Source organism: Eptatretus burgeri, chromosome 11, assembly GCF_056783735.1.
Source record: "Eptatretus burgeri isolate ZD-2024b chromosome 11, Ebu_testis_v1, whole genome shotgun sequence".
NCBI classification, from domain to species: Eukaryota; Metazoa; Chordata; class Myxini; order Myxiniformes; family Myxinidae; genus Eptatretus; species Eptatretus burgeri.
Window position 1 is genome coordinate 43,198,514 of NC_140971.1, and position 26,316 is coordinate 43,224,829.

The window sequence follows — 26,316 nt, forward strand, 5'->3', positions numbered from 1 at the left end:
GTGCCAGGCAGAATGATGATAGAAATCAATTTTACAATCTTCCTTCCGGCCATTTTTTTGGAGAATTTATACGTTGCATAATGAAAATGGAATAGAAAATGCACATGAATCATGACATTGTATTGTAATGTAATGTACAATTCTATTGCAATAATTTTCCATTGAGGTATGATATGGGATTGCCAAGCCAAAGTGGGAAAACAGAAGACGAAGAAAGGACGACCAGAGACGCAAAAAAGGCACCGCATCGGTCAGGGGCTCATGCTATTGATAGTAACATAATAGCTAGAGTTGGTAGGTAACATTTGGGAATCTGGAGGGGCGAGTGCGGCACAAGAACTAGGGTCCGGGGGGATGGCACAGCACGAGAGCAAGGGTCTGGCTGGGTGGGGGGCATGGCACGAGAGATAGAGTCCGGGGAAGGGGTGGCACAGCATGAGAGATAGGGTTCGGGGGCGGTATGAGAGCTAGGGTCTTGGGGGGTGGCACCTGAGCTAGGGTCCGGGGGCGGGCGCGGCACAAAAGGTAGGGTCCGGGGGGTGGGTGGCACGAGGGCTAGGGTTCGAGGATGGGGGGGAACAAGAGCTCGGGTCCGGGAAGGCGGCAGGAGAGCTAGGGTCCAGGGGGCGGCACGAGAGCTTGGGTCGATAACGGCAGTCAGAGAAGCAAATAAACGAACGGGTGGAGAATCGGAGGAAAGTGTGGTTTTGACATCAGAAAGGGAAGGTGTGGAGGGTATAAATAAATACTGCTGTGGAAGTGGTTAGCTGGAAAGAGCAAATAGGTGTATGCATGAGTGAAAAAAAAAAAAACATGCCCAAAAAACAAAAACAAACAAAATGAGTGAAGGAGTAACAAGAAGGGGAGGAGGAAATTATGATATCGGTGTGAAATGGTATGAATGGTTGATTGAGGAAAGCAGTATTTGTACCAAACCGGGCCTTACATTGCTGTTTGGAAAAATTAGCTCTGCTGGACTGAACCGTGACTAAAAACGAAACATTACAATTCCATTACTCACCGAGACTGTGCCATTCCTCACATCTCAAACCGAATGGCAAGTTAAAATCAGGTTTTGTTTTGCATTTGAAGATAAACTGTTCCTACAAAGACCAAATGATCACTTGCAGGTGGGCACCTTCAGAAAGGCCCAGAACAATTTTCAAACTTCAAATTCACCAAAATGGCTGTCCAAGCAGCAAGCCCATTTCCCATTACATGATAGCAATGTTTTTGACAGCATCTCACAAATTTTGGAGTGTTGTTTTGCTCAAGCGAAATAAGCGACACTGCAACCTGTTTGTATATTTTAGCGAAGCGTCAGCCAAAGGCCCGAGTGACACGTCAACCAAAGCTGACCAAACAGCAACCACTCTTAAATTCCTTTAAACAATTTTGCCATACTCTAGAGTACTGATGTGAATATACCCCCCTGGTCATGACTACAACGAGCTCCATGAGGAGGAACAAGGTTTGTAGGGGTGGGGGATGTAGGAGAATTTGCTCACCAGGTCGCTGACTAGCGGCAGGGATTTGCGCCGAGGTTTTATCTCAGGCATACTGTCAATGCTATTGAGGAACTTTACAGCGGCCCTCCTATGGTTTGGACAGACAAACAAACGGGCAAAACAGGAGAGGGAGGGAGAGTTGTGAGGTCAGAAAAGGGAAGGAAGGATGGAGTCACTCCAGGCAGATGACAAGGTGCTTTTGCACAAAGTGAGCTGGAGAGGGTCAGGGAGGAAAAACAAAAGACTGGATCGTGCAGCAGGATCCAGGGGTTAGGAATAAGGTACAAATTATGCCATGAGCTGGAACATGGCAAAACTTTCAAAATCGGGTTCCTCAGTCACCTACAATTGAACATAGGACAATGTTACAGCTCCTGAAATGCTTTAACTCATTCAAAAGTACAGCATACCTTAAACTACAGAAGCAGCTGCGGCAATCCTCTATTTCCTTGCCAGCAGAAGAAAATTCTGATCGTTAACAAGGTGGGACAGGGAATTCATCAAGGGCTGATTGGTTGTGTAACTGAGGACCCATTTTAAAAGCTGACCACTGGCCATGGCTAATTTGGATGGTCTGCAGCAGGAGAGGCACGATGGGAAGGTGAACACGGCAGAAAATGCCTCACCAAATCACTAACAAGTGGAATTGGCTTTTTCTTGCGGAGGTCTGGCATACTGTCAATGCCAAAGAGACCACCATCTGCCCTGGAAAGTAAAGGAAGAGATGGTGACTCATAACATGCGGTGTGGGGCCAATTGGACATGGTGTTAGAGACAGCGGTTATTTCCAAGGAAATACCTACAGTTGTGTTATCAACTTCTCCCAAAAACCTGCGGAGAGATCACTTGGTAACCATTGATATCGAAATACCATATGCACATATTTTATCTCGACTTTGGTAGATTTTATGTATTTGTCAGAAATTATACAACCAAATTGATCGACACCACCACAATGGAAATAAGCACAATGTATCAAGCTGAAACGATTTCTCTTTCTTAAGGTAGTTGGCTGAAGGTTTTCGAAAGGTGTGTTGTTTCTGCAAAGGAAGGAGTTTCCACACAATAGGTAGAAGCTCCATGAGGATATCATTACCATTTCAGATCCAGACTTGGGGCTGAGCCTGGTAATATCGACACCTGCTGGGAATTGAAACATATGTGCAGACAACGTATTGTACAAGTTTTGAATAAAATGATAAATTATATTACAAATGGATGTGCACGTGCATCCGAAGAAACAAATTAATGAAACATGCATTTCATTCTCCATCTTGCACCTTTATCAGTCCAGTCAAAGAGGATGACAACATTCCACGATAGACGTCCAACACGGCATCGGACAAAATTAAACTTGTAACTTCACAGAAATAATCCTCTTCTTCCAACGTCACTGAGCGCAGCGTGCCTTCCACCATTCAAAATTAGTTTTCCTCAAAACCTTTCTTGATTGATCCATGTCCGACTGGGGAAAAAAAAAAGCGTGTGCGAATGTATCGAAGGGACTCGATGTACTTCATGCAGTACTGTACGCCATGAGGAAACGGGTACCGCTTCCTTCTGCCCGCTTGTAATCATCGGGATTTTGATGAAATCCAATTTGATACTCTCTTTTCTCCGTGAAATTTTCTAAGGCCAACATTGGAAAACAAACAAACATACAATGTTCTCTTTTTATCCTTCTAAAGAAGAGAAACTCTAAACAGTAGCAGCTAGGTGTCTGGTATCTTATCTGGTCAAAACCCCAACCATGATTTCAAAACAGAAGAAAGAACATACCATGTAAGTTGGGGAACATTAGAGACAAAATACTTTGTAACCTATATCAATAGTATGCATAGTATCAGTACCAAATGCACAGGCAGGACTTAGTTAGTGATACAACTCAAAAAAAACAAAAAACAATTCTCAGCAAATGTTCAGAAAATGACCAACAAGTTCATTTTATGATAATTTTTATTTTTTTTGTGAGAGTGATGCAGCCATGGCGTTATTTTGACACTCAATAAGGGAAGCGGGGCACATGTGTGGGACTGTGCAACGCAGACCCGCACACTGGACACTACACACAAAATATGTAGCATCGACACCTCCAATCTGAAATGCTCTGCGTGCTCCGTGACAAATCCGCCGAGCTGCTCAGTCATTGGAATGAAGGTTACCGCCAGATTGAGAGCTTGTCTACACCTGCTCAGAAATCATTTCTCAACTAACAATTTGTCATAACAATGCAGCGGCTTCCAGGCTGCAAGTCGCTCAATGAAAACAAGCAAACAAAATAAAAACACTACTCTCGAGAGAGGACGTAAGTGAAACTTTTTTTTTTTTCAAACACCGTGCTTTAAATGCAGCCCAGGGCTTCTTAAACTTGGACATAACTGAATACAAGAATGCATTTGGAGTGTTCAAAAAACAAACAAACAGACGGCAGGTTATGAACACAAGGTTACACACAAATGACTTTTGCCAGAGCGAGCGAGTCAAAAATGACAACGGAGAGGACATCGTAAAATGACTATGGAGTGGTAGGTTTTGCGGAATGTTCGGCAGCTGGAATCAGTGGAACTAGGCAAATCTTTCCTTAATTTAACAGAATTAAGATAAACTAGAACTGTGCAAATAAAAAAATTTCTGGCAGCCTTTTGACCTCCATAGTGATATAGATGACTATACAAAGTAAAGTGGAATTGTATCTTCCTAAATCTCATGTGCTTTTATCTCACCAAAATACAAATAACCAAGACTAGTATCTCCAATGTTTAAATGGAATTGCCCAGCTCCTGAAGGGAACAAGGCCTTGCTCGCTGCGTGAAAACAGGATGCGTGTTTTGAGAACGCATATTCAAAATACTGAGCTCAAGTATCCCTCCACCAACTCTCTGCCTGTCCTCCCCAAACTTATCATCCTTTCTTCAAGGCTCACCTGGCATTGAGTCTGCAAACTGTCCTAGATGTGTCTATTTTCCTCTTACACTCAAGGTGGCCAGGTGTTGCAGTTCTTTGTTCTCTTGCCTTCTGCCTGTGAGCCCTCCCCTGAATTAACCCTTGCCAGATGTCCCACCCTTCCCTCTCTTGCCTGTAAAAATAGTATAAAGAGCATCGCCGTGTGCATTTTGGGCAGAAAGAGGGTCGTGTTTGATATTACTTGTGTCTTGGTTTTCCTTCTTTAGCCATGCGCGTATTTGTTGTTGTTGTTGTTGTTGTTGTTGTTGTTGTTGTTGTTGTTGTTATAAATGGTCTCGGATTGACAGAGAAGAACTGAATTCTTCCACAAATTCCACAAATCTTTCTCTCAACCAATCAACATTGAGGACAATACATTGTAACTTCGTAAACGTGAGTTTGGTGCTTCTTCTTCATCTGCTTGCAGTTTTATCCTGAAGAGTCTGGCCTGTCTGGCCAACTCTTTGTTGCTACTGGTAACCATGTAACCCAGTACTGCCAGCTCATGGTCGGGTAGCCGGCAACTAAACCGGCTCCCCCACTGGGCTTGCCCAATGGGGAGGGTGTCTACACACCCAGCAGGATTAAATATAATACCTGTCAAAGCATAGTCACAGGCTGATCATGCATCTAGGAATTGAAGTCAGCTACCTATTCTTCTTGGAGGGGCCGTGTGAGCCACGGATCACAACCAGCCACCGGTTCATCCTGGAGTGGCCGTGTGAGCCAGGGATCACAACCAGCCACCAATTCTTCTTGGAGGGGCTGTGTGAGCCAGGCATCACAACCAGCCACCGGTTCATCCTGGAGGGGCCGTATGAGCCAGGGATCACAACCAGCCACCGGTTCATCCTGGAGGGGGCGTATGAGCCAGGGATCACAACCAGCCACCGGTTCATCCTGGAGGGGCCGTATGAGCCAGGGATCACAACCAGCCACCGGTTCATCCTGGAGGGCCGTGTGAGCCACGGATCACTACCAGCCACCGGTTCATCCTGGAGTGGCCGTATGAGCCAGGGATCACCACCAGCCACCAATTCTTCTTGGAGGGGCCGTGTGAGCCAGGCATCACAACCAGCCACCGGTTCATCCTGGAGAGGCCGTGTGAGCCAGGGATCACAACCAGCCACCGGTTCATCCTAGAGGGGGCGTATGAGCTGCATCTCAGTGATTCAACGGCTTAGGGCGGAAGAGTTGCTGGGTCGAGGCCACTTCTGGTTGTGTCAGGAAGGGCATCCGGCATAAAAATTTGCTCCAAATTATTTCCTATGGCAGAACGAGCAAATGTGGGCACCATCCAGCCTGAAGGATGGTATGGGTCACTCCACCGACCCTCGCAAAGTCGTGATGGGAGAGGATGCCGGACTATCGACCGTGATGACCTCGAACAGCCTGATGCTGGTGATTGGGCTGGTCAGCATGATAAGGTCAGTACTTCAAGTCCGGAGGACAGTTTTTGTGTAGCTCCGTGGAACATCGGTCGTATGTCAGGGAGGTCAGGTGAGGTAGTGGAGGTGATGAGGGAGAGGAAGGTGGACATCTGCTGCTTGCAGGAGAGCAGATGGAAGGGGGGTGGTGCTGGTTGGATGGGCAGGCAGGGGTCTAGATACAAGTTCTACTGGCAGGTCAGACCGGATGGCACCGCTGGTGTCGGCGTGTAAGTCGGTGAGCAATGGACAGACCACGTGGTAAATGTGGACAGAGTAAGTGAGCGAGCACTGGTTGTTAAGTTAGTCGTGGAGAGCAAGCTGGTCAACATCCTGTCAGTGTCTGCTTCTCAGGCTGGGAGACCACAGGAGGAGAAAGACGCTTTCTGGGACCGCCTGCACATCATTGTATCTGGAATCCCAGACAATGAGGTTGTGATCCTGGGTGGTGACTTGAACGGTCATGTTGGGAGGACAGTTTATAGCTATGGTGGTGTGCATGGAAGCATGGGATTCGGTAGGAGGAATCCAGAGGGGGAAGCAATCCTGGAGTTTGGGGATGCCATGGGGATGATGGTGGGAAACACGTTCTTCAGGAAACCAGACAGCCACCTCATCATGTACGAGTCAGGTGGCAGTAAAACACAGATTGATTACATCATGGTGAGGGCCAAATATTGGGCTCTGGTAAGGAATGTGAAGACAATTGCCAGGAAGGAGTGTGTTACACAGCATCGCCTCGTCACAGACCTATGCGTCAGGACCGCGAAACGGAGTCGGAGGAAGATTAAAACCAAAGCTGAGGATTTGGAAGTTGAGCAAGAAGCATGTGTGGAATAGGTTCGTTTTGGGTGTTGAAGCCAGAGGTGCTGAGGTACAGCAGGCGGAAGGCACTGAGGAGATGTGGCTGGCGATGAAGAGGGTGTGGTTGGAGGTAGCGTCGGAGGTGTATGGGTGGATGCGGGGAAAGAGCAGGTACAAGTAGACCCGGTGGTGGAACGATGAGGTGGTGAAAGCCATGGAGGAGAAGAAAGCATGGTTTGCGATACGGAAGGAGACCGGGGATGAGGGAGATCACGAGTTCCACAGATCGGCGAAGCGGGAATCGTGCCGCATAGCCTGGGGGGCACAAGAAACAAAGAGGAGGGAGTTGATTGAGGAGCTAGCGAGAGGGAGGAGAGAGCAGACCTTCTTTAAGATAGCAAGGCAGATGGCGAGATCTTGTGTTGACGTCACAGGTCCAACCTGTATGAAGGACGAGAGCGGCAATATTGTCGTCGAAGATACTGTGGTGAAAGAGGTCTAGAGGAGACACATGGAGTGACTCATGAACTTTGAGAATGTCTGGGACAGAAATGTCGAGTGTGAGGTAAAAGAGGGCCCGAGGTGTTTGCTTTCGCCAAATGAGTTTGAGGAAGTGCTGAAACAGTGCAGCCAAGGGAAGGCGGCAGGACCTTCTGGTGTGGTGGTTGAGTTGATGGCCGCATCAGGAAGATTGGGCATGGAGTGGATGGGCAACAGCATTCTTGATGAAGACCGCATTCCATCAGACTGGTCTCAGAGTGCATTGGCTCTGCTTTTCAAGGGAAAGGGAGATCCACTTGTTTGTGGGTCATATCGGGCCATCAAACTGTTGGAACATGCCATGAAGGTATATGAGAGGGTGCAGGAGAAGAGGCTGAGGCACCAGGTGGTGATCAACAACATGCAGTTTGGCTTCATGCGGGGAAGGGGAACGACAGACACCATTTTCTTTGTGCGTCAACTCCAGGAGAAGCATTTATCGAAGAGGAAAGAGCTATACTTCGCATTTGTGGACCTGGAGAAGGTTTTCGACCGAGTATCTAGGGAGGTTGTTCGGTGGGCTCTCAGGAAGGCTGGCGTGAAGGAGTGGTTGGTGCGGGCAGTGATGGTGCTGTTTGTGGATGCCAGGACATTTGTGCAGATGGCATCAGGTGACAGTGAAAGTTTCAAAGTTAAGGTAGTAGTTCACCAGGGTTCGGTGTCAAGTCCACTTCTCTTCATCATTGTTATGGATGTTTTGTCCAGGGAAGCCAGGGAAGGTCTGCCATGGGAGATGCTCCACGTAGATGACCTGGCACTGATGGCGGAGAGTGAGCAGGGGTTAATGGTGAAGCTGAGGGCGTGGCGTACAGCCATGGAGAGAAAGGGTCTGAAGGTGAACGCTGGAAAATCCAAGGTGATGGTGTCGGCGATTGATGCGGGCGAGATAGAGGAAACCGGGGAATACCCGTGTGGTGTCTGTTGCAAGGGTGTGGGTGCAAATTCCATACAGTGCACCACATGTGTGAAATGGATCCATCGTAGATGCAGCGGGATCGCTGGGAGCCTGCAGGTGGTGAGAGCAGCGTTCGTGTGCAAGAGGTGTCGGGGTGTTTTACCACAAAGCAGCACTGTTGGCGAAGGGGAACATTTCATGTTGGATGGTGAGAAATACGAAGTTGTAAGCAGGTTCTGCTATCTGGGTAACACGATAGACGCTGGGCGAGGAGCGAATATCGTGGTGACAGCAAGGATCCAGAGTGGTTGGAAAAAGTTTCATGAGCTGGTCCCTTTTCTGACCTCCAGAGTACCACCCCGAAAAAATAAAAGGCAAAGTGTACACAGCATGCATACGGAAATGTATGATTTATGGCAGTGACACCTGACCACTAAGGTCTGAAAGTGCGCAACGGTTGGAGCGGACAGAGAAGTGGATGGTGTGATGGATGTGCAGGACCTCCCTGCATGAGAAAAGGAGTGAAGGCCTCCTACAGCTGATGGGTCTGAATAAGATAACGGATGAGATCAGGCAGGGCAGACTGCGATGGTAGGAACACGTGGTAAGAAGAGATGAGGACCACTGGCTGACGGAGGCGTGAAGGTTTGAGGTAGAGGGTCCGAGACCACGAGGCAGGCCACGCAAGACTTGGGATGAGATGCTGACCAAGGACCGCAGGCTGTCAGACCTCATCAACGTGGATGTTAGGAATTGAGCCGAGTGGAATAAGGCCGTTAATAGAAAACAATGTCCCACCCCACAGTGTGGGAACAATGGACGCTAAATGAATATGATGATGATAATGATGATGATGAGTGCAAGTCGAAAAGTTTTGATAATGTCTATTTTATTGAAATGCACATCTACAACCAAGATAGAACATAGAATGACGTAAGAATTATTGAAATAACTACAAGGATACTCAGTGGAGCGCATACCTCCGCTACGCAATGCTGATCCATGAGAACATATCGGGCCCAATACATTTTTTGAAATATCATGCGATACAGTACTGTATCGTTTTTGGCCCGATCAATGGTGAAGAATCACTTTAATTATCAGATCCAGATTTGGATCTTCACCCACATTGAATAAATTCGTCCTTGCCACACACCCAATGTGTCCACCAAGTTTAATCCGAATCCGTTCACAACTTTTTGAGATATAGTACTATATATCCCTCGACATATCACGTGCTTTCGATATGGTCTGGCACCCTGCCCTGCTCACCAAACTCTCTTCCGATGGTATCCAAGGCCACCTCCACACATGGCTTGCAGACTTCCTCTCCTGTCACAGTCAACGTGTGGCCCTTAATGGAGTTCTTTCATCCCCTCAACCTGTCCAGGCTGGAGTTACTCAAGGTAGTGTTCTGGGCCCTGTTCTTTTTCTGGTTTTCATCAATGATCTCTCCGACTCTCTGGAAAATACTCTATCTCTTTGCTGATGACTCCACCCTCTATCGTTCCACCTGTCATCCCTCAGATTGGCAAGCAGCAGCTTCTTCACTCTCTGGAGATCTGGATAAAATTACAAACTGGTCCAACACATCGAACATGTCTTTCAATCAGGACAAATCTCACACTCTCACCATGTCTCTCTGAAAGGACCATCTGGAACCCTCTACACCCACATATACTTTCTCAACAGTCCTCTTGAAGAAGGCCTTTCATTCAAACTTTTGGACCTCACTATCTGCCATGTTCTTTCCTGGGAAAGCCACATCTCCAAGCTGGTCTACAAAGCCAGTCGCCCACCGACTGGGAATCCTCCATCGTGCAAAGTCCTTCCTTGGTACACCTGAGCTCCTGACCAAACACAACGCTTTCATCCACAGCCTGGTGGAGTACTGATCCCCCCTCTGGGCTGGTGCTCCCTCCTCTCACCTTTCTCGGCTTCATGCTGTGGAAACCAAGGCATTTAATATCATTGGTCTCTCCCACGATGAGGCTGAGTCTTTTGGTCTCTCACTCTTTCACCGCAGGCAGGTCACTGGTCTGTCTGTTTTCGACAGTCTCTTCTCCGACCTCGCCCCCTTGCTCTGTCTGCTATCTGTCCTCCCATATTTACGCAGGTCGCTCAAGGTCCACCAGCAACCCCCTTCTGGTAAAACTATCAAAATCAAGAATCACTGTTCACCATCACTCTTTCATTCCTCTTTATCCCCATGTTTGGAACAAACTCTCCCACACTTTTCAATCCCACTCTTCCCTCCAGGTCTTCAAACTAGCTGTTCACCACCATGTCATATCTTTCCCCATCCAAAACCATGATCTTTTCTATTCGGATTAATCCACCCCAAACCCACCTCCTTCAAATTCCCTGCTTTCCTTCCTGAAAGTCCCTGTAGCGTCCATCTTGTTTACCCCATGTTCCCCGCCCCGTCCCTCTCCCTTCTGCAGATCTCCTCATGTGTCTGTTCCCCACTCTTTTGTGCTTACTCTCCTGTCCCTCTTGTCTCCTGCTCCCCTTGTTATACATTCTGCATGTTAGCTCTTATACGAGCCTCGACATTACATGAACAAAAATAAAATACATATATTTTTTTCGTCCCTATTTTTCAATGGTGAAGAATCACTTTAAAAATTCCAGTCGGCAGATCCGGGTTCAGATCTACACCAAAATCGAATCAGTTCATACTTGTCATACCTCATACCCCCATGTTGCCCACAAAATTTCATTTGAATCCATCTACAACTTTTTGAGATATCCTGCACACAAAAAGACAAACAAACAAACAGTGGTGAAAATATAACCTCCTTCCACCTTTGGTAGCAGAGGTAAAAAACTTCTAACCACAAGAAGAAATTAATGTGAAATGCCACTCATGTTGCAAATGTATTAATGATCCAAAACACTCCAGAATAGCTTGTTCAAATCTTCCAATGTAATTGTCCAAAACGGTCCCATTTTCCCCTAACAATGGAGCCATCCATTGTCTATCACTGCAGTGAGGTGTATTTGTATTTTTATGACTACAGGGAAGTGTCTAGACCTGAATCAATTATGAAATGAGTGTTCCGAAGGTAAAATGCACACCGCGTGCCCATCGCATCCTTCAGGTGGACCCTACACACCATGCGCATAAAACAAACGGGATATTTGCAGAACAGTTTACATCAATTTAGCTTCTTTTATATCTTTTCCTATTTTTTTTTTTTTTTTACAGACTAGAAAATGAAGGTTTGATGTGAGATGCACTTCACAACAATCAAAAATGATGCAAATTATTTGTGTTGGAAAGAATATTAGAAAAAAAAAAATTAGAAGCTGCTTCGATGTCCTGCAGATGTAGAACCAAAAACAGATCCAAGTAAGAAATATTTGTGGCATAGCAATTATGTATTTTTTTTTTTGCTGTTAAAAAGTGACCGTGACTGAAAAAAGGAATACATTTCACAATGTCATCATGGTCTTTCATGACAGGGAGACTAGTACCACATCGGAGAGCAAACTCAACCTGGTGTCGAGCAAGGATGGTGTAGTTGCACTCACCCTGCTGTGCCTTTGTTCCAGTTTGCTTTCTGAAGCTCCCGCGCCTCGGCCTCCATGCGAGCCTGTTACGATAGCCAACATGTCAGATCTCAATGGATATGTACACTCAAAAGTTCAAACACAATGTAGCACAAGCACGCAGAAAGACAAGCCGCACGCGAGGCGGAAAGATCGGGAGGATTTATTTCCTTATTTTTTAATCCCAAAATGCTGAGGAAAGTTCATATTTGTGTGAAAGTTAATAATTCAAGTCACATCAACCAATTTCATTGGCCAATTAATGGGAAAATTTTGAAGGTTGGTGCAAAACTAGCGAAAGACGAGACAAAAAAAAAACAAATTGCCAATATCATGCATCAAAAGCGATATAAAAGTCCAATGACCCCACAAAAACATCCTCGACGATCATGACCTGATATTCCAGGGTCGAGTGCTCTGTAGAATGGAAAAGAACAGGGTAAAAATTAGTTGATAAATTGGATCTCCGAACCCACAATCGCACCCTCACGTGTATTAGCACATCAGCCATCCTACGAGTGAGTCGATATTTCATACTCCATATTCGGAAACACTCCAAATTTTTTTTATTATCAATAAAACAACAAAAGCACACATTTTACTATTCACCCACTAAAAACAGTCAGTCAACACAAAACCATCCTATAGTTATAGTATACAAGGCAAATGGTGATTGTTATTCGGAAACAATGGCAATAGCCAGGTACATGTTCATGTGACAATAGCCAGGTACAATAGCATCTACATGTTCTCGGAAAGTGTCAAGCAACTGGTCATGTGACTGGCCACATGATCTCACATCCAGATTGGTAGCAGCACAGGTGTTTTATCTTATTTCAAGTGCAACGTTTATTTTAAAGGGTCATGTGAGCAGCAGTAGTGCTGCAGCATGTGGTAGTTCAAGAGCAGCAGCAGCACGTTTCATCATGTATCTGAAATCCAAAGGGTTTGAGGATCATTCATTTCTGAAGAAAAATTTTGCACCGATTCCGAAAATCCATTTCATAATTGCCGCAGCAGTTGATTTTTTTCGTGAAAAGCAAATTTGTGCTTTTAATGATTTTTTGGGGTTTTTCTCCAACAGAAGGAAAAAAAAAAAAAGAAAAAAAAAAAAGAAAAAAAAAGAAGCATTTTCAGAGTTTTCTATAAAAATACCACTACATGTGCATACTGCAGATATCTTACTAAAATACGCAATTAGGTGTCTGTCTGTCTGTCTGACTATGATACGTTCGGTCATTACCTATCCAATCACAACCAAAGTTGACAGGAGGACGAAGAGTTACATGATGGAGAGGGCGGCCGGGGGAAGTGAAGTCGCTACAACCTCCAAGAGGGTGTAACGCCTTGGGAAAAATCCATGTTAAGATCTACAGAACATAGATAGCTTATCGTGGTGTTTTTTCCAAGGCTGCTTCTAATAACAAAAATAACTAGAAGGGCACTCAGCAGAGTGCATACCTCCTCCCAGATCCGGATTCAGATCTGCGAGGAAATCGAATCAACTGGTCCTCATCACATGCTCAATGTGTCAACAAAGCTTCATCTGAATCCATCCACAACGTTTTGAGATGTCGTGCTATATATCGTTTTTGGCCCCATTTCTCAATGGTGAAGAAGCAGTTTTAAAAATTCTAGAGGCCAGATCCAGATCTTCACCAAAATCTAATCAATTCGTTCTTATCACACTAAAAACCCAACCAAATTTCATCCGACCTGTCCACCAAATTTCATCGGAATCTGTCCACAATTTTTTGAGATATCCTGCACACAGGCAAACAAACAGAGATATGGATGAAAACATTACCTCCGTCCATCACAATGGCGAAGGTAATTGCAACACAAATGATAATAGCATAATATTAATCCTTACTACAATTCACAGACTGGTGTTTGTTTGTTTGTTTGTGTGTTTGTCGTGCTACTCCTCCTACAGTTTTGGACCAATAACATCCAGACTTGCTCCAGAGGATCAGCATGACCCCAATTAATGTATGAGGGTTTTTTTTGAAAAAAATCTTCACCAGTGATCTTGGGGTGGGGATGGGGGGTAGGAGGGGGGGGATGCAATTTTCTATGTAAATGTTAAATGTGCATCATGTCACACCATCTCCAGGTGGGGGGAAGGTATTACAAATCTCCATCATTTACAGTGCAGTATTCTTGTCCCCACGTTTTCCAGTGCTGTGACGTGTTTTGAATTACAAGCAGTCAGTATGTTTTTGCTGCATTGACGTAACCCGGATTATAAATTTTTGTGTACACAGAGCCGTCATGTGCCTGTACCCCACCCAAATAAAGGTATGCATTTGAAGAACGTGTTGCATGCGTGGACCAAGTTCGCCCGTATGGCGAGTACTCTGCTTGTACCAATATCATCCCCCTTCCCCAAGGGGCTTTTCCTATTTGGACATGTGTAAATAGCTTATCATGGCGTTTCGTGAGGCATCCCTACCAGAAGTAAAAAAAAAAATATTATAAACCACAAACACCTAAAAAAATTACCTTTTTAAACAGTCACGCCTGCTGTTTAACACTAAGCTGAAAGGGAGGAAGCCCGACATTCTTGAGGCATTATGTGCTTATCGTGTATCCCACAGACTAATCGACCAAGCATAGATCGACTGTAATCTATGTATATACCCCAGAGAGGATACCGTGACCCTTCCTGCCACTTCCGTATGGAACGGGTGTACTCGTGGTATCAGAAGAGCTATTATATGAGGTATTAAAATAAAATTATCTGGTGGTTACTCACAAGCATTAAAAGGACGTGTATATATATATATATATATATATATATATATATATATATATATATATATATATATATATATATATATATATATATATAAACATGACATTTATTGGTGGTGATTTTGCCTAAAAATGGAGAAAAAAACTCCTATGATTTCGACAATGGTTGCCATAAATCATCCAACAGTTATGCTATCATCATGACCTGTATTTTATTGACGGTAGGTATGAAGTCAACCAAGACCTATGTATGTGAATTTTTCAGCAATATTCGTCATGGCAACATGGTTACAAGGTTAGCCAAACATTCAGATTCACCAAAACTGAGAGTTACTGATACTCACGATAAAAGTACACAATTGATTTTTGTCAAACATCTGAACTTCCTCACCTGCACTATGACATATGTAGCACATAATAATTACGGCATTGTACAGCTTAATTAACCATCCTTTTCATCTTTGTCGATGATGACAGTGCCTTTGACAACCCGTACTTGCATTATGCACACAGACCGAGCCATTAAGGATCAGATGAAACAATTTGACAAGAAATCATGGGAGAAGGTGATAGCTGTGAAAGAAGCACACATGTCCATGCTCAGTGCGAGCTCAAAAAATATGCATCAGTATGTGGGGGCCAACCCACAGACTAAGCAAAAAGATAGGAAATCACAGCTGTTGTTAAAAAAAAATTTTTTCACTGGCATTGCAAAACTTGGACAGAATGAAGATGACAACCCAGAACAAAACAGCAACTCTATGGCACAGTACTGCGATCTCAAGTGAATCATCTGGAAACTACATCAGCTGGGGTATTTCAGAGTACCTGTGATTTTGCAATTGTGTGTGCAAAACATTTAACCGAAAAGTTGCGTCCCTAGCTATTTGTGTAAGCAGGCAGTGAAAGAAGCTGCTATCACACTTAAAGACACCTGCGCACTCGCAAAAATTGGACACTTCAACATCATCGCAAAAGGAAGTAAAGTACCACCATTCTTGTCACCAGGCACACTTCGAGCACATAGGGCATGCTGCCAACGTCTGAAAAAAAGAATATGGAGAATCCAGAAACACTCGCACAAATACATTTGAAATTCTCACAAATGATGTCAAAGAAAATTCCGTCACAGATTACCGTGGTGAATTCAAGACTTCAATCCATGACCGCGACAAGTCGATACCAAATGACTTGGAAGTTGACGGCTCAACATGTAGTGTCGAGTCCTTCGCTGATAAGACTTTGAACCATTTTGGAACTGATGTAGCAAATTTCAACATCCAGGAAAAAAAAAAAATCAAGAACCATTCTGTGTCATAGTCAGATGGACAAGAACAAAGCCATTGATTGTGCTCAACAATATGCTAGTTCCATTGATTCGAAGGTGACAAAGGCTGTGACACATTGCAGGCAAAATACAAGAACTGAGCATCATGAAAAGACTGACCGAGTCAGTTGACAGCTGAAGCCCTGGCGCAGGGACTGAGAGAACCACCTGGTGTGTTACTGCAGCTCTTTGGGGTTCTATATACTGATCCTGAGAAGGTCAGGCCAAAAAGATGTGTAGAGCACTATGTGTAACTACGCTACATTTGCAATAACTGGACACAATATGAAGTCGGCAAAACATCGAAGCCACAGATTCAGACTCAAGAGCATGACCGGCAGTAGAAAAATCAATGAAATAATGAACCACTTTGGACATTCCATCAGTTGCCATGTAGCTGAGGCAATGGAAGCAAGAGTAAGCCATAACCATTTCTGACAAACTTACACCTCATGGACAGAATTACACTTCACGGGTAACAGCAGAAACCTGGGATGGCTGCAGGTTCTGCCTGGGACAACGATGATGAAAATTCAGAAATATTGTCTGGCTGAAGTACACTTCATGATACCATTGGATTCTGTTACAAGAGCAATGCCCCAAAGCATATCCCCATTCCAGAATCAGACAATTCTCAGTTCTATCCTGCAGAACAACCATGAAATGGAAACGTCCCCACTGAGAAGGAAGCCATTCATCTGGAACTGCACACGAAGAAACCCAAAGTTTTCCCAATTCTCGGATTAGAAAAAAAAAATAAAAAATAAAAAAGAAAACCCGTGGTGTTCACAAAAACCTTGTACAAGTAAAAAACAACACATGCTGTGAATGGTGTTGAATGGGTTCCAAGTGAATACACCAATTGGTCGATGTGGGTGGGTTAGATGGAACTCTCGACTGACTATTCATGACTTGCTTCAAAAAACAATTGGGTATGTGGATAGCCTGAATTTTCCTCCAACCAGGTTAGATGTTGCAGCAGAGACAATGAGAATATCACACCTATTCACTGCTGAATGCAGAGTCATATTCATTGGTTGATTATGATGTCGTAGTTGCCAAGCCAGCACTTCAAATACAAGCTGAAGAATCCCCAATATATGACAATGTACTTGTTGGCTTTGGAGCATTCAATGCAACCGTAGAATGTTTAGCAGCCTCCTGGACAACTTGGGCAGGCCGCAGATACTGGCAGGCACTGGTGTACTGGCTTCAGGATCCACAAATGCCTTCATTTCTGGCAGACATCACAAGAGTGCAAGCACCTTCAAATACTGCACTGGCCATTAGGATGTTACATGTTAAATGATTTCTTGAAGAACGTGGCCCTCCAACTCAACGCTTCATGATAAAACCGTAAACGTTGCATGACAAAACATCACCTGATAGTCCACAGGAATTTGAAAGCTTAACAGAATATGAAGACGTGATGTGGATGTATGAATAATGGACTGATAAATCACAACCAGTTCACCATGGCACCACTGCTCAATACTGCATAATGTACGTGGATCAGGCTGGGCTCAATCAACCCTTTAGTTGAGTCACAAGAACCAATTATCTCGATCTATTCATTTACTGCCTGGGAAAGATGTGCCCAATCATATTTGCAACCAACCATCTTAATTATGCCAGGGACATGGTGAGGCACCATCTCAATCTTTTGCACATGGAGGATACTCACCCAGGTCGATGTGGAATGCTTTTTGTTTGAAGATCGTACGTCAGATGCAGCAGTAAGACATTCACAACAACAACAACAACAACAGTTGGTAGAACATGAGAACAGACAGTCAATGCCGATGCTGCCTCTCACATGGCTGGCAAAGCTGCGTTAATGCAGAATGTAAATTGGAGAAGACGATCATTGCAAGAGTGCCGTCCTTGGAAACTTCATTGATTTGGTTGGAATGTGGCAGCACAAAGACGACGACACATGAACTAACACATCACTGCAAGGTGCATGACAACAGCGATTTAGAGAAGATCATCAGTGGCATTAAAGAAAGACTCAATCCTTTTGATGGGAAAATTTAAAATGGAAATCGTAACTGCCGTCTGCTGGAAAGGAGACATCAGAGGAAGTAAAATCTGAGCTCCAATATGTACTGTAACTGGGAAGAAATATGTTCAGGAGTTTGAAAACAAATGCTTTGCAGACCGTGCAAGATTTGAGAAACGAAGTCCCCGTCAAAAGGTGAAGAATATCTCTCATTAAGAGCCATTGGGTTCAAGTTCACTGCCAAGGACAATAAAATCAGAGTTGCAGGGGATGCAAGAGCTCTTCGGAAGGCTGCTGTGCCTGGCAAGCAATGACTTGTGTCTCAAATTGGTTTTCAGTTATACACCCATGTCAGTGTCCTTAGCATTAGCATGTGTGGATGGGTCAATCAATAAAACCTGACAAATCAAAACTGATGCATAAATTGGAGGAAAGGGTGAAAATAGTTTGCTCTTGCCTTCCAAGTAGTAGTTAGGGAAGGAATTTGGAACTTGGCCTTGGTGCCGGCAATAGCTCAACCGCTCTTCACGAAGGACACCGTGGGGTCTTTGACATCCACCAACGAATGGTAGCAGATGGGACACCCAGTTTAACGTCCATCAAAGGGACGACACACACATAGATGAATTACGCTGCCTGTGAAACATTGATGTGGCAGTTTACAGCTGGGTTGGGATTCAAACCCAGGCTAGACACCTTAGAGAAGAATGTGCATACCCTGCCAGCCAGCCCCCTTGTCCTGACCAAAAGCATCTCCCCAAAAATAAAAATCAATGTTGCACTGAACTAAGGGAAATTTAAGACAGCACTCCTGCATTTCGTCATTAAGGAATGTCAGAGAGCACCATACATCGTGGAGATTCAGGGGCACATGTTGATCGTGCAACTGTATGACAAGGTGGTATTTAGGTGGTGAGGAAAGGTGGTTTTGAGATGGAAGAGTCCCCCACCCTAGCCTGCAACTAAGAAGAGGCAGACACTCAGATCACATGGAATGCGAAGCACATACGTTTTCCACCAAATGGAAAAATCATTATCTGATCTTCTAACAACGATGTTCTCATCATTCTCCTCACCCATGATCACAATCCTGCAAGCTCACTTGTGGCTTCATGTTGGTGTGAGCACAATTAATTTGAAATGGTACAGAGATGTATCGAAATTTGCTGAAGATATGGGAGCATTTGTGTGCTGCCATCTCAGAACAGCACCGTCTGCACGTCTTCGTGGGATGTGACGAAACGACTAATTTCACATGCAAGGGTAAAGCTTGTCCCTTGGTGTTGGAGAAAGACCAGAAATTCAGGACAGCTTTTTCTAAACTGGAAGATTCTCCCCAGGTATTCCCAAGTTTGTTAGCAGACATAGAGGCCTTTGTCTGCACCATGTGCAGGGAACTGATGCCGACATTGGAGAATACTGCCAGAAACATTCTCTTCCAACAGCATTCTACACTCGTGTCAGTCCCAGCCTCGGGATAAAATCAAAGGAAGAGACCCTTGCCATCTGCCTCGATGCATGTCTGTTCTCTCTGAGAAAGTAAAGTGAACAAAACAACACCTAAACACCCTGCCTGGGCACCAGTAGAGAATGCATGGATTCAGAAGAATGGTCACTTAGCCATAAAATGGTTTGATGGAAGACATGCCCCAGAAGGATGTTTGCCGTTAGATTGGCAAGGACACTGATGAAGAGATATGTGATAATGAGGATGATGAGATGGGTAAGTACTGTTCTTCCTCTCAATCAGACAGTGATCTGGACTTAGAAGTGACATTTTCCAATGGAATGTAGTCAGTTAAACCGATTCATGTCAAAGGCTATATGTTATTTGGCAAAATGAAATACCAACTACTTATGATGGTACAATTTATTTTAATGTGCCTGTTTCTCATTACAAGGTACTCTTGAAAGACAACTATGATGGTAGTTCTTCCAAAATGATGGTAGGTTTTAAAATTTTTTAAAAATAGATCGAAGACAGGTAATGACACACATCTCAAATATACCTTGCTTGATGATTTATGGCAACCACTGTCTAAAATCATAGGAGTTTTAAAAAAATTATTTCCTCTATTTTTTGACAAAATAATCTCCAATAAACCTAATGTTCAAATACACATCATTTTCATAGTTGTGAGTGATGACCAGGTAATTACCATCACTTGTTACCTCATATACATGCATAGCGGTATTTTTGAGAAATCTGAATGAAAAATGGTGTTTTACATTTTTGTTGTAAAAAAAAAAATAAATAGTAATAAAACAAAAGCACAAAATTTCATTTTTCACCAAAAATTCGACAGCTGTGGCAATTGTTGTTTCATATGTAGCCTGTGGCTGCTGGTTGCATCATCTTCTGGAAGAGCGGCTGTGCCATTGATGCAGCGTCCCAATTAACGGTAAGCTGGTACTCATTTTGTCGACCTCGGAAAGATGGCAGGCTGAGGCAACCCACCTGGTGTTATTTCGACGGCACGAAAGGGTCTCAAACTCAAGACCCTAAGATCTTAAGCCAGCCACACAAACCGTTAAGCCAACACCAGGCTTAGCCATGGCAATTAGGAAATGAGTTTTTGGAATCGGCACAAAATTCTGAGTCAGAAAAGATCCTCAAACCCTTTAGCCTCGGACGCATGATTAAAAATCTCACAACTCTTGAACTTTGGTCACGTAACTGGCCACACGATCCCAATTTGTAGCAGGACAAGTTTTTCATTCCAATTAGTATCATTCTAATCTAATCACACACTTATTTATTTGTACCAGTATTGAGAAACAAACGTGATACTGTATTAGAAACTTGTGAAAAAAAGAAAATAAAAAAGTAAAGAAATATTAGCTATAACCTGTATCGATTTACAATCACAGGATTAAATGCATCAGGTTCGATTCTCAATTCCTTTCATTAATATTTCCAGCAGACCAGGTTTCAGCAACAGCAGCATTTTTCCTCTGGTGCTGCACATAAACAACAGGTCAGGTTGGATGTTCAGAAATTGGTGCGGAAGCCAAGAGAAGAACTATAAATACTGGTAATCATGTCTGAGCAGCTACGAATAGAGGCGGCTATTTCTGCAAATATAGAACCAATGAAACCGCTGCCATTACTCGTGCATTGGAGAAACAGTGTGCGACACGGACACCAGTTGTGTGTCCGTCTCGAGTAAGGAATGCCAGTGGTATGACTCGGTGGCTCATTTTCTTCACAGAAGTCATTTTTCACCTTATTAAAATAAAGTATGCAAAGCAAGGGACAACTTTAAAGCTTCTGTTGACAAGACCTATTACTGATGAAACCTTTAACCAATGCCTGAATCCAAAAAGGTAAATTTAATAATTTAGCATGACATCATTATTATTCATTGTGGGAATCCATATAAATTGGACTAATGAGTATGATTTATCAAGTATCGGAGAAAACGGAAGTTATTTAAAGAACAAGTGGCATGAAATTGTCATACGGAAGGGGAACCGATTCATGAGCCCGTCACATGCTCCACTTGATATTTGGCGTGAACGGCAAGCTGCAATCCAGTAAGCTCGAATGAGCTAAGATCCTCGTCCTCTTAATGATATGATGACGTCATAAAAACGAATATGACGTCATTGTGATGTATCAGGTTTGTGACAAATTATCTGTGCTGATGCCCTGCTTGATTCCCGCAAACAAAATTCAAACAGCTTGCCTAGTTTCGGAGATAATGATATCGGCGATTTCCATTAGCGGCGATATTATGCCAACTTTTTTTCTAGGAAGAATTTCCAAAACCGGAGATGGTTGCTGCCTGCGCGTGGGCTTTCTGAATATACATGGCAAGTTTCACGAAGATCCGATGAAAACTCTGGGTTGTGAAACAAAAAATGTCAAAGAATAGGAATGACGTCATAAAAATTGATATTACGTCATAGTGATGTATCATATGTGCGGTAATTAATTTCTACTAATGCCCTGTTTGATTCCCACAAACAGAATTCAAAAAGCTTGCCTAGTTTCGGAGATAATTTTTTCGGCGATTTCCATTAGCGGAGATATTTTGACATCATAACTTTTTTTCTGGGAGGAATTTTCAAAATCGGAGATGGTTACTGTCTGCGCAGGGTATTTTTACATATATATATATATATATATATATATATATATATATATATATATATATATATATATATATATATATATGCCAAGTTTCAGGAAGTTTCGATGAAAACTAGGCTGTGAAACAAACAAACAAAAAATGTCAAAAAATAGGAATGACGTCATAAAAATTGATATCACGTCATAGTGATGCATCATATGTGCGGTAATTCATATCTGCTAATGCCCTGTTCGATTCCCGCAAACAGAATTCAAAAAGCTTGCCTAGTTTCGGAAATAATTTTTTAGGCGATTTCCATTAGCAGAGATATTTTGACGTCATAACTATTTTTCAAGGAAGAATTTCCAAAATCGAAGATCGTTACTGTCTGCGCGGGGTATTTTTACATATATATGCCAAGTTTCAGGAAGTTTCGATGAAAACTGTAGGCTGTGAAACAAAAAAGTCCACAAGAACAACAACGTGAGCAAGACTTAGAGATCCTCCACGAGGATCTAAAAAGTAGCACATGCTCGAATGTATGTATGTATGTATATATGTATGCAACATATCATACTACCTGATTGTGTAGCAATGAGCCCAAGCTGTGCCACTTTAATCCGCTGCTGGGTCCTCCACACCGCTGTCTGGAATGTAGTTCGTTTCTTTCTGTCCTCCAAAACCTGCCTGAAATTGTCAACGTACTTGCTAATAAATTGTGAATCAGTGAGCGGCTCCATACTGAGTTGGGATGTGGACTCAACTGGAGGTGCATGACCGCTTTCAAGCTTTTCCTCATTATAGTTCAGGTTCAGGTCAGTGGAACCACCTAATCCTTGCTCAACAAAGTCCTGGAAGAGAGAAGATGCTTGCACAAGTGGCGAATGCTTACTTGCACAAATAAGGGTTACAGGATCGAGCGATAGGTCGGTGGATTCAATATCAACTTTTGCTCTTCTCCGTGGACTTGACAATGTGGATAAAGTTGTTTCTACTGCCGCCAAAAAAAGTTTACCTTTTGAGTCCGTACTCTGCTCTCCTGAAGCCTGCCTTGACAAAGAACCGTTGAGTATGCCTTCGGTCATCGGTGTCGGTGGGCAAATGGAGAGAGAGTTTGCCATCTCAAATTCTTTCGCCGTGGTTTCCTCGGGACTGGTAGACCTTGAAGATTTTTTAGCTAGCCAACGAAGAGAAGCACTCAAAGCGACAAAGTTGAATTGCTTCCTTGGCACTAAACTTTGCACTTCTTCGGCTTTTTCACTAGCGATGTCATTTCCCTCATTCGCTCCAAAGTCATCTTCAGATAATAGCTGAGTATTTCCATCGTCATCTACCATGACAACTTTCACAGAAGGAATTTTCCGAATCATCATGCGACGAGGTGGTGATGAAAAGTTTGATGGTGAGATGTCACCGAGTTCCTTGTTTTTCACACCTTTCTCCTCCCTTTCATGTGCACATTCCACAACATTGTCACTTTGACAAGAAGCACTATCCAACAAAAGACAACTACTTTGAAGTGATGATTCTTGCAAAGGAATGAAACTGCTTCCATCACTTTCTCCATTCCTATTGTCCACGACTCTCTCGTTGTACTCTCCTTTTTCATTCACAGTCAACTCCTCCACAACCTCACCCATCAGATTATGTTGAGTTGAAGGAGCTTTATGCACTTGATCATTGTTACATGCATCGCTATTTCCATTTTTCTCACAAACAAATGCATTATCTGCTTCCTCTCCCTCCATCATCTTAACAGCATCAGATGATGCATCGGGCAATGAGATGCATTCAGATGAAGATGATTCTTGCAGTGAAACACTACAGTCTATTTCCTCTTCTTTGTCACAGTTTGGTGGTGAAGGTGGCTTTTCTATCAAAATTCTACACGCCTCTTCGTAAATGTCATCCTCGTCACTTTGAGATGAAAACAGTTCATGGACCAGAACGTCATGGTGATCCTCTTCAGAAATCTTCCCTTCACTTTTAGGTGAAGGTGATTCACAGGATGAAGCACTGTAATCCTCTGTGCAATTATTTTCATCAAAAGTAATCACTTTCTGAGAATATTTATCCAAAATGTCGAGTTCAGGGAGTACGGGATCAACAAGGCTTGTAGCTTGCGTTGAAGAGTCATCATTTGCCTCCAGATCTTCATTATTGTTTGTTACATTTCCCTGACTAACAGAAGAAAGTTTAGCTTTGCCCAAACTCTCGTTTATTAATATAGCATCTTTATCAACAATTTGATCTCCATCTGACATGCACATGTTTTTAGTAAACTCTGGTGTGGAGGATTTTGAGTAATCATCTTTATGCATATCAACCCATGCCTGCCAGGCTTCTTCCTGTGTCTGCAGAGCTGTCATCTCTTGGTCTTTGCACAGAAATGGATTCAACTGCTCTACATCTTTGCTGTGGTCATGGAAGATGCTGCCTTCATAATCAATTCCACAGCTTTGCAAAGTTTTTGTATTGGCTGCAGTAGGAAACTCAGGAACAGCAGTCCTTTCAATATTCTGCCGCAATGTCTCCTTACCCTTTTCGAGGTACCACATCTTAGTGAGCTGGCAGGAAGTTGGACTAAATGGACAGGGTTTGAGGCATGAAACATCTCCAGCAATTGCCAGTGACTTGGGAATGACTAGTTCCTGCCTGCTTTGAGACAAACTATTCCTCCTCATTGTCCAAATAGGAGAAGCAACATATCCTTGATTCACATGCTTCGGTAGGGCTGATGCATGATCGTTGTAAAGCGACTTCCTTGAAGGGCTAGAAGAAGATAAACTGTCAAGACTGGCAGCAGACTGAACATCTGCTCTTTTACTGCTCAGAAAACACGAGGCGGCGCTGTTAAAGCTCTGGACCAATTCTTTTGAAGCAAATGGAAATGAGTTACGAGCAACAAGTTTCTTGGAATTTACGAGTTCCTTTGGTACTCTTTTGTATGGCAAATTCAAATGTTCAAGTACATCATCAAAAATGGAAATACTTGACGTCTTCGAAATTTCAGATAACTGAGCAGACCTTTCCTCAGCAATAACTCTCACGCCAAGCTTTCTCAGCCTGTGACCTTGCTGCATCACCACATCCCTCTCAGCTTGGCTGTCGAACTGCACGAGGATCGGCCTTGGCAGGGATTCAGACACACCAACGTCTTTCCCAACTCTGCAAGCCAGTCGAAGATGCCCAGCTTGTGCTAGAACCTCAAAACCGAACGCATCCATGAACAATGATCGAACCAACTCCTCAGTGTCTTCTGCATCTCTTTCTTGTACATCAAGTAGCTGCAGACTCTGGCTTTCAGATTGCGCAGCACTAGCACTAGAGGATCCCACTCCTGACCACAGCTGTCCAAGCTCCGTTTGCACAACCTCCATGTTGCCGGATATCTCATCCATTGAATGTTTGAGGGCATCAACATGTTTCCGAAGTTCCGAAACTTCAAGCTCAATGCGTCCAATTCCTTGCAGTTCCTGCAGAATCTGATCGACTACACCATCTGCCCCTACCAAGCTAATGCTCTGAGCAGAGAGGCGGGCAGCACGGTCAATTGGGATGCTGTGTGGACTCAATTCTTTCCCAGGGCTTCCACAACCCTTTTTGTCCAGGAGCAATGTTTCATGGCTATATTTTCGCCAACGTTCAAAATAGCTGATACCATCTTGCTCACCCTCAGCAAAACTCTTGCACTGTCGTTTTCGGACATCCTTGGCCTTCTGCTGTGATGCAATTTGTTTGAGGCAACAGGCTACCTCACGCAATGTTTCTGAGACACCATCACTCGCACTATCAATTGTCGCATGTTCCTCAAGGGCGTGAGAATATCGACTTGGTAGTACTACATCCTGGTGCAACCCCTTTGCAACAGCAACACGGTAGCTGCACGTTGGAGAAAGCTGGTAGAACCTCTTGTCAACTTGCTCACCCTGTGGCCTCCGCAGCTGCGGCAACTTCACCATCCTTCTTGCGGTGCGCTTGATGTTCGCAAGCTTCAACTTCTGTGGGAACTCCAACGGTAATGACTTGCTGCTCTTCGTGTCCTCCTCATGGTCCGACTCACTACCTCCTCCATCCCGCCTGGGCTTCTGACGTTTGTGAAACATGACTGAAACAATATTCACAGATATTTGCAAGCAGTTTCTCAGGCTTTCATTTGTCACAAGAACACCAACACCCTAACATCTGCAGAGTCTTTTGCATGAAGGGCAAATTGAGATTTTGTAGCTCCAGGGATGCCTGCACCAGGGTAACATACAAGAGTCAGACCTATTTGGATTTAGCTGGTTTTAGAAAGGATTGGAGCTCTATTTCTAGAGACACAATGACAGTAATTTACAGCACAAAATTAAAAAAAATTATCTGAAAAATTATAGTTGCAATAGTAGCAACTGCTCGAGAGCACCCGCGGCATTTAAAGCAATGGACACAGCCATTTTAAATGTTATTCCATCAATACAATTTGCTCAGAAATAAAACTGG

The 26,316-nt window shown here is 43.7% G+C and overlaps 1 protein-coding gene across 4 annotated transcripts in view; it reads right to left on the reverse strand.

Annotated features, from left to right (window-relative positions):
* UNC13B (unc-13 homolog B) overlaps nt 1-26,316 on the reverse strand; it is a 353,113-nt gene that overhangs the window by 73,675 nt on the left and 253,122 nt on the right. For 2 of the 4 annotated variants that reach the window (XM_085846260.1, XM_085846261.1), the window contains 2 exons: nt 11,655-11,716; nt 1,509-1,596 (listed from right to left, as the gene is read on the reverse strand). In XM_085846260.1, the coding sequence (XP_085702386.1) occupies nt 1,509-1,596; nt 11,655-11,716 (150 nt within the window). Of the gene's footprint in view, nt 1-1,508; nt 1,597-1,918; nt 2,046-11,654; nt 11,717-12,066; nt 12,090-22,414; nt 26,074-26,316 lie in introns of those variants that run through there. The other 2 variants (XM_085846259.1, XM_085846262.1) reach the window with 2 other exon arrangements.